Source organism: Microcaecilia unicolor, chromosome 1 (genome assembly GCF_901765095.1).
Source record: "Microcaecilia unicolor chromosome 1, aMicUni1.1, whole genome shotgun sequence".
NCBI lineage: Eukaryota > Metazoa > Chordata > Amphibia > Gymnophiona > Siphonopidae > Microcaecilia > Microcaecilia unicolor.
Genome location: NC_044031.1, coordinates 55,214,356 through 55,229,878, shown reverse-complemented (window position 1 = coordinate 55,229,878; position 15,523 = coordinate 55,214,356). Strand labels below are relative to the sequence as shown.

At 40.4% G+C, this 15,523-nt stretch overlaps 1 protein-coding gene across 2 annotated transcripts in view; it reads left to right on the top strand.

Moving 5' to 3' along the window:
* OBSCN (obscurin, cytoskeletal calmodulin and titin-interacting RhoGEF) overlaps positions 1 to 15,523 on the top strand; it is a 472,877-nt gene that overhangs the window by 303,347 nt on the left and 154,007 nt on the right. For both annotated transcript variants that reach the window (XM_030197417.1, XM_030197425.1), the window contains exons 69-71: positions 2,188 to 2,290; positions 4,089 to 4,218; positions 5,397 to 5,502. In XM_030197417.1, the coding sequence (XP_030053277.1) occupies positions 2,188 to 2,290; positions 4,089 to 4,218; positions 5,397 to 5,502 (339 nt within the window). The remainder of the gene's footprint in view (positions 1 to 2,187; positions 2,291 to 4,088; positions 4,219 to 5,396; positions 5,503 to 15,523) is intronic.

Genomic DNA, 15,523 nt, shown 5'->3' with positions numbered 1-15,523 from the left:
CTACTTGAGCACACAGTTTTGGAATGCACTTCCACGCAACCTAAAAATGATTTGCGATCTAACCAACTTCCGCAAACTACTGAAGACCCATCTCTTCAATAAGGTATACCACAAAGATCAACTAATGTGAACATCCACCACTCCTCCACACACAGCCAGAACTTACTTATAATATCTGCTTGTAATATTACTATCATGTTTTTTCATTATCATGTTACCCAAGATCCTTCTGTAACTCTAAATGCCTATTTTCTAATATATTTCCACTATTCATGGTGTATTGTAAGCCACATTGAGCCTGCAAAGAGGTGGGAAAATGTGGGATACAAATGCAACAAATAAATAAATAAATAACCAGACCATCTTCGGTGGGGATCAGAATGGTCAGATCATCTCTATGTAATAGCATCTGATTTTTAAGTCACATCTATTATGCTACCGCTGCCCATTTCATACACATCTATGCCATGTACCTGTTCAGGAACTGGACATACCTGGCCTGGAGTTATGAAGTGGAGGTCCAGACAAGGGATGTAACCCAAATGCCCCAACCTAATCTCGCCAACTTCCACCCCCAATTCTGTTCTGACTTAAATACCAACCTCCCATCCTTCTCTTTCCATCTCTCGTTAATTTTATCCCTCCTTACCCTTTCTCCCAAATTACACTATCCTATCCTGTCTACCCTCTTTTATCCTAGTCATATATTATCTAGCTCAACTTATCATACACTACTAAGCCCAACTTTACATTGTTTTACTACTGTTTTATTAAAATTCTATTAACTTTGTATTTCAAATTACTATGTAAGCCGCATTGAGCCTGCATTGTGTGGGAAAGTGCGGGGTACAAATGTAATAATAATAATAATAATATATTTAAGAAATTTAAATTTGCCTCTTTTGCTCCTTAAACCTCCTCCTAAGGATGCCTGTCTGGTATTCTCTCCTAATGCTGAGAGAGAGAACCAGTCATTGATTGTCATTCTTTTATCCTGTCACTCATATAATTTATGTCAGTGACTTCGCCATCTGATTTCCAAAGGTTTCTTTTGCAAGCCTTTGTTAGACATATGCAAATTCTTGTTTCGTGAAAGTGAACATGACACATTCTACTATATTTGCCAAATGATTTCATAGAAAAATGTTTGATGAAACAGGCAGAAATAATGAAATTTGCTGCACGTATTTGTGGCAAGTCTGCAAAATGCTTAAGAATTATTGGTATTTTTCCCCATTTCCCCCAGATCCTATATATGGTGCTTTGAGTTACACGCACAATTTAATTGAATAACAGCACTATCTGGTTAAATGCTGACATGATTTAACTGGTTAAATTGTTTTGAATATTGGGCCCTTTAATTTTATTCCATTTCCGAACATCAGTGGAAATTTAAATTGAATATGAATTTGGTTTAAAGGGTACTTGGTTCACAGAAACAGTTAAAAAGACATTTTAAATAAAATAAATAAATGAAGATGCAAGCCGTTTGTGAACGTGGACAAATCTCTGGAAATGAAGCCTGTTGTGGCTGGGGGGGAGAAGGGTATTTTGGAGTGAAGAAGAGAGGCCTAGTGGCTGAAGCAACAGGCTGAAAACCAGGGAGGTCAGAATTCAAAACCCAGTTCTCCCAGTGAAGCTCCTTGTGACCTTGGGCAAGTCACTTCATCCTCTATTGCCTCAGGTGAGCTTGTATTTGGAAAAGGCAAGTAAATATAAAATCCAAACTGGAATTGTAAAAATAAAGAAAGTGAGAACAAAATCATTTCTTAATCCGCTTTGGGATGCAAAATGATTTACAAATCACTATGTTGAAAGTGCGTAGATTATGGTCAGTTCTCACAAATGTTCAGTTTTAGCCAGTGTGGCTCTGAAGCAACAGCCAAATTGTTCCTTTCCTCATTTTCCTTGCCTTCCACCCCATTCTGCTGCAGACAATTGCTCACATTCTTACCTGAGCACTGCACTACATTTAGTGCAAACCAGCCTCAGCCATTCGATACAGAAGATCATTCCAGTATCATCAAACAAGCCAGGGCCCGTTTAAGTTTTATCATGCTTAATAGCAAATTGGTAACAATTTTGGGCTACACATTTATAAAATATAAGTTTGTGCTTCTGAATATGTTGATATTTAATGACGGCTACATATCTGGATTGTAACCAAGCTCCTTCTTGCATCTTTAGTGCCCCCACGGTTTGTGAACAAAGTTCGAAATGTTTACTTTGTGGAAGGTGAAGATGCTCAGTTTACCTGCACCGTTGAAGGAGCGCCATACCCACAGATTAGGTCAGTTATCATCTATGTTTGTGCACAAGCAAAAATTTCAGGATTGTAAACATGTACTCAGTATCCATTCAGAAATGAGACTCTCTAGTCCAGACAAATCTTGAGATTCAGCAGCATTAAGCTGTATGTGTGTGTGTGATGGGGGAGTAGGAATGTTTTAATAGTAACACTAGAGGAAAGGATACTACAAAGCAAAAGGTCTGTGAGATAGTCCGTCGGTCCATTAGATGATTGAGGTGTAAATGGGGTACTCAGGGAAGACAAGGCCATAGCTGAGGCACTAAATTAATTCTTAGCTTTGGTTGTTCTGGTGGAAGATGTAAAGAGGTACCCATACCAGAAAGGCTATTTAAAGGACAACTCTATAACCTAGGCACCCAGGTTTACATGCACATTATCCCCTGAATTCTATATATGGCACTCAAAGTTGCGTGTGCAAATTTGGGAGCACACCCAATTTGCACATGCAATTTAATTGAGTAACGAGCCTTTCAGCGCCAGTAATTGGGTGCTAACAATCAATTACTGGGACTAATGGGCAACAATTTGGATTTACGTGCGCATCTTGCTATACACTATTCTATAAAGATGCATGCGTAAATCTTTTAGGGGGCAAGGCCACGAGAGGGGCAAGGGTGGGTCAGGGGCATTCACTATAGATGTGTGCAGTATTGTAGAATTTGGGAGATCTGCGCTAATTTTTTTCGGGGCTGCCATTTACTGAATCTAGTCTTATATACGAATAGACATATAGGACCTTATTCTATAAAGGTTATGCTCATAAATTACAAGCATAATCTATTTTGGAGCATAGAGTATGCTTGTAATTTAGGAGCATAACCTTTATAGAATAAGGCCCATACTGCGTATGGGTGGTAGGAGAGGCGTTGCACTGTCCATGAAGAATCCATGTTTACAAGTAAGTAACCTAGTGTTCTCCATTGAGAAAACTAGCCATTTATGCCTACTCTCTGTGTTCTCTCTTTTAACCAGTTATTAATCCACAGTAAGACATTACCTCTTATCCCTTGACTTTTAATTTCCTCAGTAGCCTCTCATAAGGGCTTTATCAGGTGGCTTCTGAAAATCCAGATACTTGTTCACCCTTAGCTGAAAGCTTATTAACCCTTTTCTTGAAAATCGTAACAGGATGGTAAAGCAAAACTTCCATCTGTTAAATTTATGATGACTCTGACCCAGTAAGCCATAGCCATATATATCCATATGGTTAATAATTTTGCTTTTTAGCATAGCCTCTATGATTTGGCCTAGCACTGACGTCAGGCTCACAGGACTATAATTTTCTGGATCTCATCAGATCTCTTTTTAAAAGGTGGTGATACACTGACCACCCTCCAGTCCTACGGTTCTATATCTGATTTTAATGAAAGATTACTTTTAGGTCAATAAAAACCAGAGCAGAGCAACAAACTGTGATTCCATTAGCTATGTGACAATTTGTGTTGTTGCAGAACTAAAGGAAAAACTGTGAGAGAATCAACCCTTCTTTCTTCTTAGAAATATGGTGGATTCAGATTACCGGCCAAGTTCTGGTCCACTTACATTTAGACTGCTATATAAGTATATAAGTAATGCCACACTGGGAAAAGAACAAAGGTCCATCGAGCCCAGCATCCTGTCCACGACAGCGGCCAATCCAGGCCAAGGGCACCTGACGAGCTTCCCAAACGTACAAACATTCTATACATGTTATTCCTGGAATTGTGGATTTTTCCCAAATCCATTTAGAAATGCAGCATTCAGAACATTCCTTTTGTTGATGGCTTTCTGCTTTCAGGTGGTATAGAGATGGTGCACTGCTGACAAACCCAGATAAATTCCAGACATACAGCGAGCCAAGAAGTGGAGTATTAGTGCTTGTGATCAAGAATGAACTCCAGGACGATCTAGGGTACTACGAGTGTGAAGTAAGCAATTTTTTGAAGGGATTTACAGAATTGCCTCATCTTCCCTATAGCAGGATATCTTGCTGAAAATTCAGGGCGACTCATGATTAAGCTATGTGATACGTCCTCTCTCCTCCTTCCAAAAGGCAATAACTTTAAATCCAAGCAATTTGTGAACTAGCTCACCTTAATAGAAAGTTTTGGGAACATCTGTTATGTGCTTGAAACAGCAGAGTACTGATATCAGGAATTTTTTCCACTGTGGGTATTGGGACGTCGCTGTCTGATATCCTGCTGGAACAAAATGAATGCTTGTACCAGCAGTACAGAGTTCTTTTGATTCAAGCTAACTCAGTTCAGTTGGGTCCGAACTTATTGTTTATTTAAGTACAGTAAATACTTTTTATCCGGCTGAAATATAAGCCACCTTGACTTTTAAACATCAGATTTAAGAGCTTTCCTTATAGTCCCAGCAGACCCTAGATGCTTGGATTTGTACTGTCCTGCCAGCAAGTGGCAATACAACACAAACCCAAGCATCTAGACTAGTTTGGATGGACTCAAGGAAAGAAAATTAACAAGTAAGAATTAATTCACTCTTTTGTGTTAATTATTATACACAGTCCTCAAGGGCCACAATCCAGTCGAGTTTTCCACAATGAATATGTATGAGATTGATTTGAAGGTACTGCTTCCATTGTATGCAAATAGATCTTATTGTTTATTCATTGTGGAAATCTTGAAAACCTTGAGGGTTGTGGCCCTCAAGAGCCCACTCCTGCATTAGAGACATCCAATTGGATTTCATCTCATGCATGACAAGCATTATGCCTGGATCACATTAGCAGTATTTTTTCAATTAATTGTGTAGATCAAAGATTGTGCAATTTCTTGGTCTATTCCAGTTTGTCTGAATTTGCATGATGATATACCCCTATCACAAGGTTAATGCATTCCTAAGACCCTCAATACAAATGGTAATAACATGTATGATGCATGTTCATTTAGTAGCATAAATGTTCTGTGTATATTTGCACCAGTGCAAAATGTGATAAATTCAGTCCCAGAGTTCTCTAATAAAATAATATGGCAGCAGTCTTTAGATTCTTCAACCAGTCAACATCTCTATGTCTTTTAGATAAGAATGACTTTTTCTTCTGAGATACTATGTTTTAATCAGTGCACATCATTGATTGCAGCTGGTGAACAGACTGGGATCAGCCCGAAGTGGAGCTGAGCTTTATGTACAGAGCCCGGCGCTCTTGACCCAAGAGAAAAGAGGAGACCAAGCCATCACTATTGAAGGTAAGAGCGCTTCAGAAGCATTTCACGTTTCAGCACTGATACTGGTTGAAATCAGGCCATCGTGAACATCTTATGCTATCCCACTGGACAAGCAATCTTATCCGCCCCAGTTGTGGCAGCAAATTGTCAATGCCTATCATAGTTGCCACTGTGAACTACCAGTAGGTATGCTTTGATGAAAATGGCAGTGTTTCTGAGATTGTCAGTTCCCTCTCAGGACAAAATTGTAGAGTGCTCTCGTTGTGATTTTAGGTTCCTTTCCATAGACAATCGCTCTTAGGCTGGATGTGATGTGTAACACAGCTGTAGGTCAGCGACTCGTATGATAGCTGTGAAGTGCAATGAAGCTGAGGGGTTGTGGACTTATTGTAAAGTGCTGAATATAAAATGACAAGACAGAGTCCCAGAAAACAAAAGTCCTCTAGGAAGTGGATGCTCTGGGTTTGTTCATTCACTTGCCAGGAGAGCCTTTCCTGTACCAAGCTATTCGCAAACTTCATTAGCATTTACTAGTTTCCAAACAGCTTGCTCAGATTTCAGTGGTCACTTTTTGTGCCACACTCTGATTTAGTTTTAGCATACTCAGGAGTTAAATCTGTCAACAGTTTTCCAAAATGTTACCGATGGCATGTTAGCTATGCTGTAGGTTAGAAGAAATATTGTATATAGTGATATTTAATAGGAGTTCTGTGGCTACAGCTACTGAATTAATTAATAGGATGATAATTCAGGGATTCCCAAACCTATCCTGGGAACCCTACAGCTGATCAGATTTTCAGGAGTTCCACCATGAATATGCATGAAATAAATTTGCATACAGTGGAAAAAGATGCATACAGATCTACCTTTTGTATATTCACTGTGGTTGTTTTGTAAACCCAAGAGGCTGTGGGGTCCCCCAGATAGATTTTAGGGGCCCTGGTGTACAGCCTCCTGTTTAATGTCCTCTTGTTCAATGGTGATATTTATAATTTGTTTTAGTATTTGATTACCTGCTGTAAGTAATCAACATCTGCTTGGGTTACCATAAGAAATTTACAAATGAATAGGAAACATATATATTGTCCATTGCCTCGTGCACACTGTGAATCACCTCCACTTTGAGGGGCTTTGTTCTGTGTCATCACTGCTCTTTGTTTTGAAAAATGCTTAGTTTCTGCTCCCTCACTGTGTAGAAATTGTGTTATGACTAAAGACAGTCTTATAAAGCCTAATATGGGTGTAGTGGGTGCTTCAGCATCCCCCATATTGAGCAAAACCCATCAGTGTGTCCAGGAAAAGTAATTTTTATTCAGTTTAGCACTTCCAATTGTTTTCAAAAGTTGGCTCCCATGACTAAAGTGATAAAGAAGAGGCACCACGCATAATTAACTTGTTTCCGTTGTGCATTTGCCATCACGAATTTGAATCCTTTCCGGAGAATTTCCCTGGGAAGGCAGTCTTTGAAAGTTCTTTACCCAGGTAAATTTTGCCCTCTCTGAAAACTGCCCTGTTTGACCCAGCTAAAAGAACCTGAAGGCCTTCACACCAAGCATATGCTTGGCCAGATTGGGAGCAGCTGTTCCTGGGGTCTTCTTTTGGTCAAGGAATGAGGGAAGGAAACCAATGCATGTAGACCTGATTTTCAAAACTACTTGGGCTTTCTCGTCCTAGTTTTAAGTAGAGGAGTGTGGTAGCCGTGTTAGTCCACTCTTAAGGTTATCAATAGAAGTCCTAGTCCTAGTTTTGGAACTTGCAGAAAAAGCAGGAGCAAATGTCCACAGATACTTTCAACCTGTGTAACTTGTAGGTAGTTTGCAAAGATAAAATAGATGAGCAATTTCTCTTTGCAAATGTACAACAAGGTACATGGGTGCAAAGTACCTACTTATAGTTTCTGCAGTGTAAGCCCCCCATAATGTTTAGTAATGCTTTCGAGGGGAAGCTTTTACCACACCTCGATTTACCATGGGAGTCAGCAACCTGCAGTATAACAGTCCCACAGGTTGCTGACTACCAGGGCAAATGAATAATGCTGCTTGTGAGCCACCCCGCAAGCAGAATTATTCTAGAGGGGCCCAGAGCATCGGGCCGCCAAACCGCAGCCTGATGCTCCCAGCCATCATTTCCAGGCCCCATCCCCCAATCAAGAGCCTCACTGATCTGGCTCCCCCCCCCCCCCCATCATGAAGACTTCCCCTCCTGATACATATGAAATGTGACCCCTAGTGATAGTTGTATGAGCCTCTCCCTCATCCAGCCCCCTCCCCAAAGTACAGCCCCCTCATAGGAAACCTCACTATGACCAAACCCTCTCCCTCCTTCAGAGAGAGGAGCTCTACTTGGGGGGGGGGGGTCTGGATCAGGAAGAGGCTGTATATTTAGGGGGGGGGGGAGCTTGTTCAGGGGCAAATCCTGGAAGTCACAGCCAGTAGCATCAGGCTGCAGCTTGGAGGCCTGATGCTCCCAGGCAGTAAAATAACTCCAGCTAAAAGCTGGGAAGGAGCATTGGTTCAGGACCAAAAAGCCAGGCAAAAAGAAGCTAATGAGGACACTAATTATAAAGACATTCTTCTGTCAGCTATGGCATCTCAGACCACCTTTCCTAGTCTCCTGTGGTTCCAATTTCAGCTCTCTAGATTACTGCTGTAGGAGTATTGTCACTTACAGGCTCGAACACTTCGATTCTGAGGCAGACACAGAACTGCCTGACTATTGGCTGAGGTAGGTCTAACGTTTTTCTCAGAATTGGCAGTTGACTCATTTTTCTCATTGCTCAACTCTTATCACTGTTATTTTAACTTGCTGCGTTTTGGCCATGGTGCTTACACTGCTATGACTGCCGTACTTCTGCTCAGTTTTTCTGTTGCAGCCAGTGTGGCATTTATCTTCTGCTAAAATCCTATCTTTCTCCTCAGCTTCAAAACCCCTTGCTGTTGCTCTCACTAATACTTGGGAACAGCAGCCATTTGTATTGTGCATTGCTACTTTTAGGCACAGGACTTGCAGTTAGGACAGCTTGGTGATCACTCTCAGCAGATTGAGAGCTTTTGTATGCTTGTTTATCTTGGGATCTTGGCAATCTGTTCATGTGAGAAGTTCTATTTGATTCTCTGTCACACCTAGTTTCAAGTCTGAGTCTTCTGTGACTTGGAATGAAGTCCTTCTAATTTCGGAATGTCTGTGATGAATAGTGTTATTATTTCTGCCTTGTCTCCTTTGTGGTATCTAGTCTTCCAAAACATATACACTTTTGTAAGCTGATTCTGCCTCAAATTTCTTGCTTTTTTTTACCTTAAAACATGAGAATTCCTGATGTTTTACATCCTAAAAGCCTCAATAATCTTTCAACTTTGAAACATCAGTTATGCTGTATTTTATCCTCGATGCTCAGTGCTATATTTTCAACTGAAAGTTTCAGATATATTCAGTTTTGAAGTGTCAGAGGTATTTCAGCCTTGAAGTTTCAGTGATAGTTCATGCTGAACTAGCAACAGTACCTGGGCTACCTGCTGTATTTGATAGTTTCTCTCTCTCTCTCTTTTTCTCCCCCTCTCCTGCCCTGTACCCTCTTTCCTTTACCTTGGCTGTCCCACAGACAGTGACTCTCCATTGTGTGTGCTGTGATTTGGCTCTTGGCGTGAGCCACATGGTGCAGTGCAGAAGGTTCAGGGAGTCTTACAGTCTTGAAACCATGAGACCAACCCAAGCATCTTGTACTGCACGGCTCAGGCTTGGAGCGTGCAGGGCAGGGGTGGACTGACAGTGGTCTGAGCCCCTGGGCAATAAGAGTCATGGGCCCCCCTAACCACCTATCAAAAGTGATTACACTAAATGGAGGCTAGGGGAGACTGGGCCTCCTACTGCTCTGGGCCCTTGGGCGCTGCCCTATTGCCCCAATAGTCAGTCTGCCCCTGGTTGCTGTTTATGAGGCAACTATTCTTTGGGGCATGAAATCTCAGGCAGGTGGTGAGCAAGGAGGTAATTGATGGGGCGTAATTTTGGCACCCTGCCTCCTTTTGTGCCCTGTGTGGCTGCACATTCCTTGCTTTTGTCCTGGTGTCCACATAGATTTATTTTTCATTAAGGAGCTCAAGTAAATGTTGGATCTCTTAAAAAGAGCAGGTAAATCAGTTAAAACTTTCATGGGTGCAAAACAACTTCCTCTTGGTGTGCATTCCTATGTAGCTGGTTGTTCCCCAAAGTTACCTGGTTTAATAAGAGAACCTCTTTTACTCAAGTAATCAGCCTCTGTCCCTCTCCAAGTCAGTTGTTTTGTTACCATGTCAGTCTCCTTTCTTTCTCTGTCAGTGAAGAATACTCATTGCCAGAGGATGTGGAACCAGCAGTTAGCGTATCTGGGTTTTAAAAACGCTGTGGACATGTTCCTGGAGGTAAAGTCCATATTCTGTTATTGAAATGGACATGGGAAGCCATTGCTTACCCTGGGATCAGTAGCATGGAATGTTGCTACTGTTTGGGTTTCTGACAGGTATTTGTGACCTGGATTGGCCACTGTTGGAAACAGGATACTGGGCTGGATGGACCATTGGCCTGATCCAGTATTGCTGTTCTTATGTTCTTAAATTCTTGACCCCTTGCAACCAGGATTCCTTTCCAACTATAGCACTGAAACAGTTTTGCTAGCACTGATGACAAATTTAAGATGTAAATTAAATAAAGGAATGCAGACTTGGATCATGCTACTGGATATGACAGCAGCTTTTGACTTGGTTAGTCATGAAGTACTTGTAAATAGATTAAGTGCATTCAGTATTGCCAGTGAGGTTTTTAGGTAGTTCATGGGTTTCCTACAGCATCAAACTATACAGGTTACATGGAATAAGCTTATATCAGAACCATGTTTCTCCTCTTTCCCCAAATTTATTTAACAAATATATCAGTGGACTACGGTTACTTAATTCTTTAGAGGTGGTAAACTATTCTTACGCAGACAATATTTCGATTTTGTTTCCAATAAAAGGGACTATACAGGAAACATTTGTTTTTATGATTAGGGTATTTGAGGAAATTCATACGTGGATGCTGCTAAAATGGTTTGAAACTCAACCCAGATATAGCAAATATTTTATGGGTAGGAGGAAATGAAATAGATATGCCAAAACTGAAGTTAAAGTTAGATACGTTGGAAGTTTCTCTCCAATCTGAAATTACAATTTGGGGAGTCACACTAGTTTCGAATTTAAATTTGGAGGCACATCTAAATCATATAGTCAAAAAAACCTTTGCAAAGTTGAAATTAGTGCGTAGAGTAAACTAAACTAAACATGTATACTCTGGAGGAAAGGAGAAGCAGGGGTGATATGATACAGGCGTTCAAATATTTGAAAGGTATTAATGTGCAAACGAACCTTTTCCGGAGATGGGAAGGTGGTAGAACGAGAGGACATGAAATGAGATTGAAGGGGGGCAGACTCAAGAAAAATGGTAGGAAGTATTTTTTCACGGAGAGAATAGTGGATGCTTGGAATGCTCTCCCGCAGGAGGTGGTGGAAATGAAAACGGTAACGGAATTCAAACATGCGTGGGATAAGCATAAAGGAATCCTGTGCAGAAGGAATGGATCCTCAGGAGCTTAGTCAAGATTGGGAGGTGGGGCTGGTGGTTGGGAGGCGGGGATAGTGCTGGGCAGACTTATACGGTCTGTGCCAGAGCCGGTGGTGGGAGGCGGGGCTGGTGGTTGGGAGCCGGGGATAGTGCTGGGCAGACTTATACGGTCTGTGCCCTGAAGAACACAGGTACAAATCAAAGTAGGGTATACACAAAAATTAGCACATATGAGTTATCTTGTTGGGCAGACTGGATGGACCGTGCAGGTCTTTTTCTGCCGTCATCTACTATGTTACTATGAGTAAAACCATTCATAGATCCTTCTCAGCTGCAAATACTTTTATTGTATACTATTATGAGTCAATTAGATTACTGCAATATTTTGTTGCTGGGTTTATCAGATTCACAAATTCATAGATTGCAAATAGTTCAGAATGCAGCAGCAAAATTGATTCTAGGGGGTAAATCTATTGATCATGCTACTCCGTTTCTTAGAAGACTACTTTGACTCCCGGTGAGGACTAGAATTCATTTTAGAGATTTATTGTTTGTTTTAAAAATTTTTATATGCTCTGGCTCCTGGTTAACTATGTTCAACGATCTTGTAGTATTCAGCTGGAAGGTCTTTACGTTTCACTCAAAAAAATCAGGTTGACCTTTCCATCTAAACTCCAATGTTGAAAAGCTATAATTTGGAAATGATCTGTTGTGGGCTGTGGACCTCAGCTCTGGAGCAAGATACTAAGCAGCTTAAGAGAAATAAAGGATTAGTATGCTTTCCAGAAGCTGTTTGAAAACATATCTGTTTATTACTTATCGAGGGAATAAATTCTTGCTTAGGATGTTTTAGATTTTACATTTTTATGTATTTCTGGGATGTTAGCCCACTTCTTTTACGCTTTCTGATCCGATTTGAGCCATAGCATTTGGTTAAACAGAATATAAATGGCTAGATTAGATTCTTCCTTTCTCTGCTACTCTATATGTTGGTGAAATGGACCGACATGATGCAGCTATCTCTTACCACTTCAGCATGCCCACTGACACATTCCCCTTGATCTTGGAATGGGACAGCAATGCTATGCCAATCTGAGGTTTACAACTCTTCCTTATCTTGCTTCAGATTTGGCTGGAAAATTGACAAGCTCTCATTCATGATAAAAGCTGTCTCACTTCACCATCTCTGATGTGTTTCAAATGATCTGGGACCACTTAGGCAGTGGGTGATCTGCTCCCTCTATGTCTTCCAATATGTCTGGAACATAACAGAGATTACTTGTTGCAAATAGGTCTTTGAGGGGTCCTTTTACTAAGCCATGGCAAAACGTGGCCTGCGGTAGTGTGGGCGTGTATTTTTGGGGCACACTGGGCCAGTTTTTACCACATGTGAGTAAAAGGGCTTTTTTTTCAATGGGCCGGGAAAACGGCCTGCAGTAAAATTGAAACCAGCTCACACCTATTTATGTCCTGAGCCCTTAACACCACCTATTGATCTAGCGGTAAGGGCTCACGCGCTACATGTGTGGTGACCGTTGCAGATTAACGCTGGAAATGGCATATAGCCTACCGCGTCTTTGTAAAAGGGCCCCTGAGTTCAGCAGGTTACCAGGTATCTTATTACATCTCTGCTGGAGCTAAGAGTCTGGTTTACTTGGCGTCTTCATGGTTCATTTCAATATAAAGTTGTAGCCTTGTTTCAGCGTTCTGTATTGATGTTACAACTTTAAAGTTTGTGGTCCAGTCATTAATTCTTAGTAAGTTAGACTATTGTAATGCTGTCTACTTAGTTTTGCCAACATGCTTACTGAGAAAAATACAAACCATCCAGAACGTGACCGTTCGTCCGATACATTCTCTTAAAATCGGATAAAATTACAGCTTATTTCATTAAACTCCATTGGCTCCCTATTTAAGCCAGGATAACCTTTAAACTAGGCATTGTGCATGAACTAGAAAATTGTGCATGGACTAGTGCCAAGCTACTTGATATCTATTGTGCATTATTCATTAGGTGGAAAGCTAGTAATCTATTTTTCTTTGATTTCCCGAGTCCTAAAGGCATTATTATATGAAGAAATACTTTTCAAGTTTGTTTGCTTATCAGGCAGATTAATTTTGGCAATTATTACCTATTAAATCAAGGTCTCTATTTACCTATAATATGTTTAAGAAAGGCTTAAAGACTTTACTGTTCTCTGAATATGTGATTAACAAATAGTCTGGTTATCTATGCCAAATTTTTAATTTATGTGCATCTTAGATGTACTGTGATCTATATTCTTACTGTAGTCTGCTTTGAACTATGGAAATGGAACTAGAGGACTATAAGAAATCTAACTGTAACTGTATAATGAAGATTTCAATTCCATTGTTTGACAGGGATCAAGTGGTTCACTGAGCTTAATCTCAGACCATAGTGTCCTCATCCATTGTCTTTTGAGGTTTTTGTTTTGCATTTTATCGACTGTTATTGCCCTGCACTGAAGGCATTTTCTTCTGCTGATCTTTTGCAGTGCCTTCAGTCATTTAATGATGAGAATTTAGAGCCAATTTCTTCCTACATCTGCAATTATATACTCTCCTGATAGTTACATTTTTATAGATGTAGTATAACAGTTTATTCCCTTTTTATCTCAGCTCTGTGCTCCAGATTCTTATTAGCAATCCCAACTTACTTTGACTCATTACAATGCCTCCAGCTTTCCTAGCTCTTTGGTTAGGTCTTAATCAGCCAAGGGGTTTTCATCTCACCCTTTTTGGGAACTGCTGTGCTGCATCCCACGATTTCTAGACTGGTCTGGTATGGACACTTAGGAAGGGGAAATTACATCTTACCTACTAATTTTCTTTTCCTTTAGTCCTACCATACCAATCCAGAAATCCTCCCTATTTCAGTATTTCTCAACATGCTTTCATTCTGGACTGTTCTCCATTTTTTTTCCTTCACAGTTAAAAATTCTTTTACCTTGGCAATTCTGCTGTCTTATTTCATCAAATTTACTTGTAGCTTCTGACCCAGTTAGTGAACTGTGTGTCAGTAATCACTGCCTTCCTAGTACAGATAGTGCATGAATGTATCATTTGCCTGGTAGTGTCAACATGAGCACCATTACTTGGTTATTCAAAATATTGAGCATTATATAGCTGCATGGTGCCTTTAACGGGCTGAGTCACACAGAAAAACTTTGTTTCTCTATCTCCATCCTCTGATCAAGGGATGTAACCCACAAGTTCTGGACTTATTTGGTAGGATTAAAGGAAAGAAAATTAACAGGTAAGATCTAATTTCTCCATATTTGCCATGAAATAGTAGTGATAATGAAACGAAGCTGGGAAAGAATCTTGTGAGGGTCAGGACTGGGCCTTACTGCTCAGTAAAGAGTTTTGGCATTCTGTTCCCAGTCCAGTGCTAACACCTAAAAGCTTCTAACCTCTGTTATTTCAATTTGATTTCATGCTTTTCCCTTCAACTTGTTTGCAGTTGATAGTTGTCTGTTCAGATAGGTAACTGCTTTTACTGCACACCAAAACCATCGGTGATTGATGAACATTTACCTCCCAATATTCAGCACTATTTAACCAGTCAGAAATGGTCGCTGACCTGTTAAATAGCATTTTTGTGGCTAACAGCAAATATTCAGCAAGAGATAACCAATTATCTCCCACTGTGTCACGCCACTTATCCAGTTAGCTGTTAATATTAAGCGCCAGACCAGATAAGATGAGCGTTTAAATCAAACCACATAGATAGCAGTCCTAACTTTAACTGCCATAACTTAAATGGTCAGCTGCTGAATATCGACTTAACTGATTACATGTTTAGCAAACAAAAAACAAACAAACAGGTATTGAATGCCGGTCGCCAGAAACTGCCCGGCATTGAATATCCAGGTTTAACACCAGAGGTGGGCAGTCGAAGTGCTGCCCACCATCGGCTGAATATCGGGTCCTTAATTTTTCTATCCGTTTATTTTTAAAACGTATATAGATAGTATCAGGATGAACATCGCTGTATAATATGGGGCTGGGTTTGGGGCAGATTGAATACAGGCTGAAAGATGAGGTGATATTAAGCTGCTATTTGGATAATTTATTCATTTGGTTTAGACCTGCTGACTAGCAGACCTAAACTGAACAGCGCCAGCATAGTGATCGCACTGTTCATATGTTCAGCACTGCTACCTATACATGCAGTGCACTGAACATATAGATTAATATAAATGGTAGCATTTTAATATGGTCAACATGCTGGCTGAAAATCAGGCCTCATGATTCTCCATCCATCGTGATTCTCACCAAACTATAAATGTATTCTTCTGTATAGAAAATGCTCATTGCAGTGATAACACAGCCAGAAATTAAAAGTAACTGCTACTTTTTGCATACCAAGACAGAAGCAGTAGGAAATAGCAGGTGTTCTGGATTATTCTGCTTAACATAAATGCACAATTTCACGTCTACTAGTAATCCT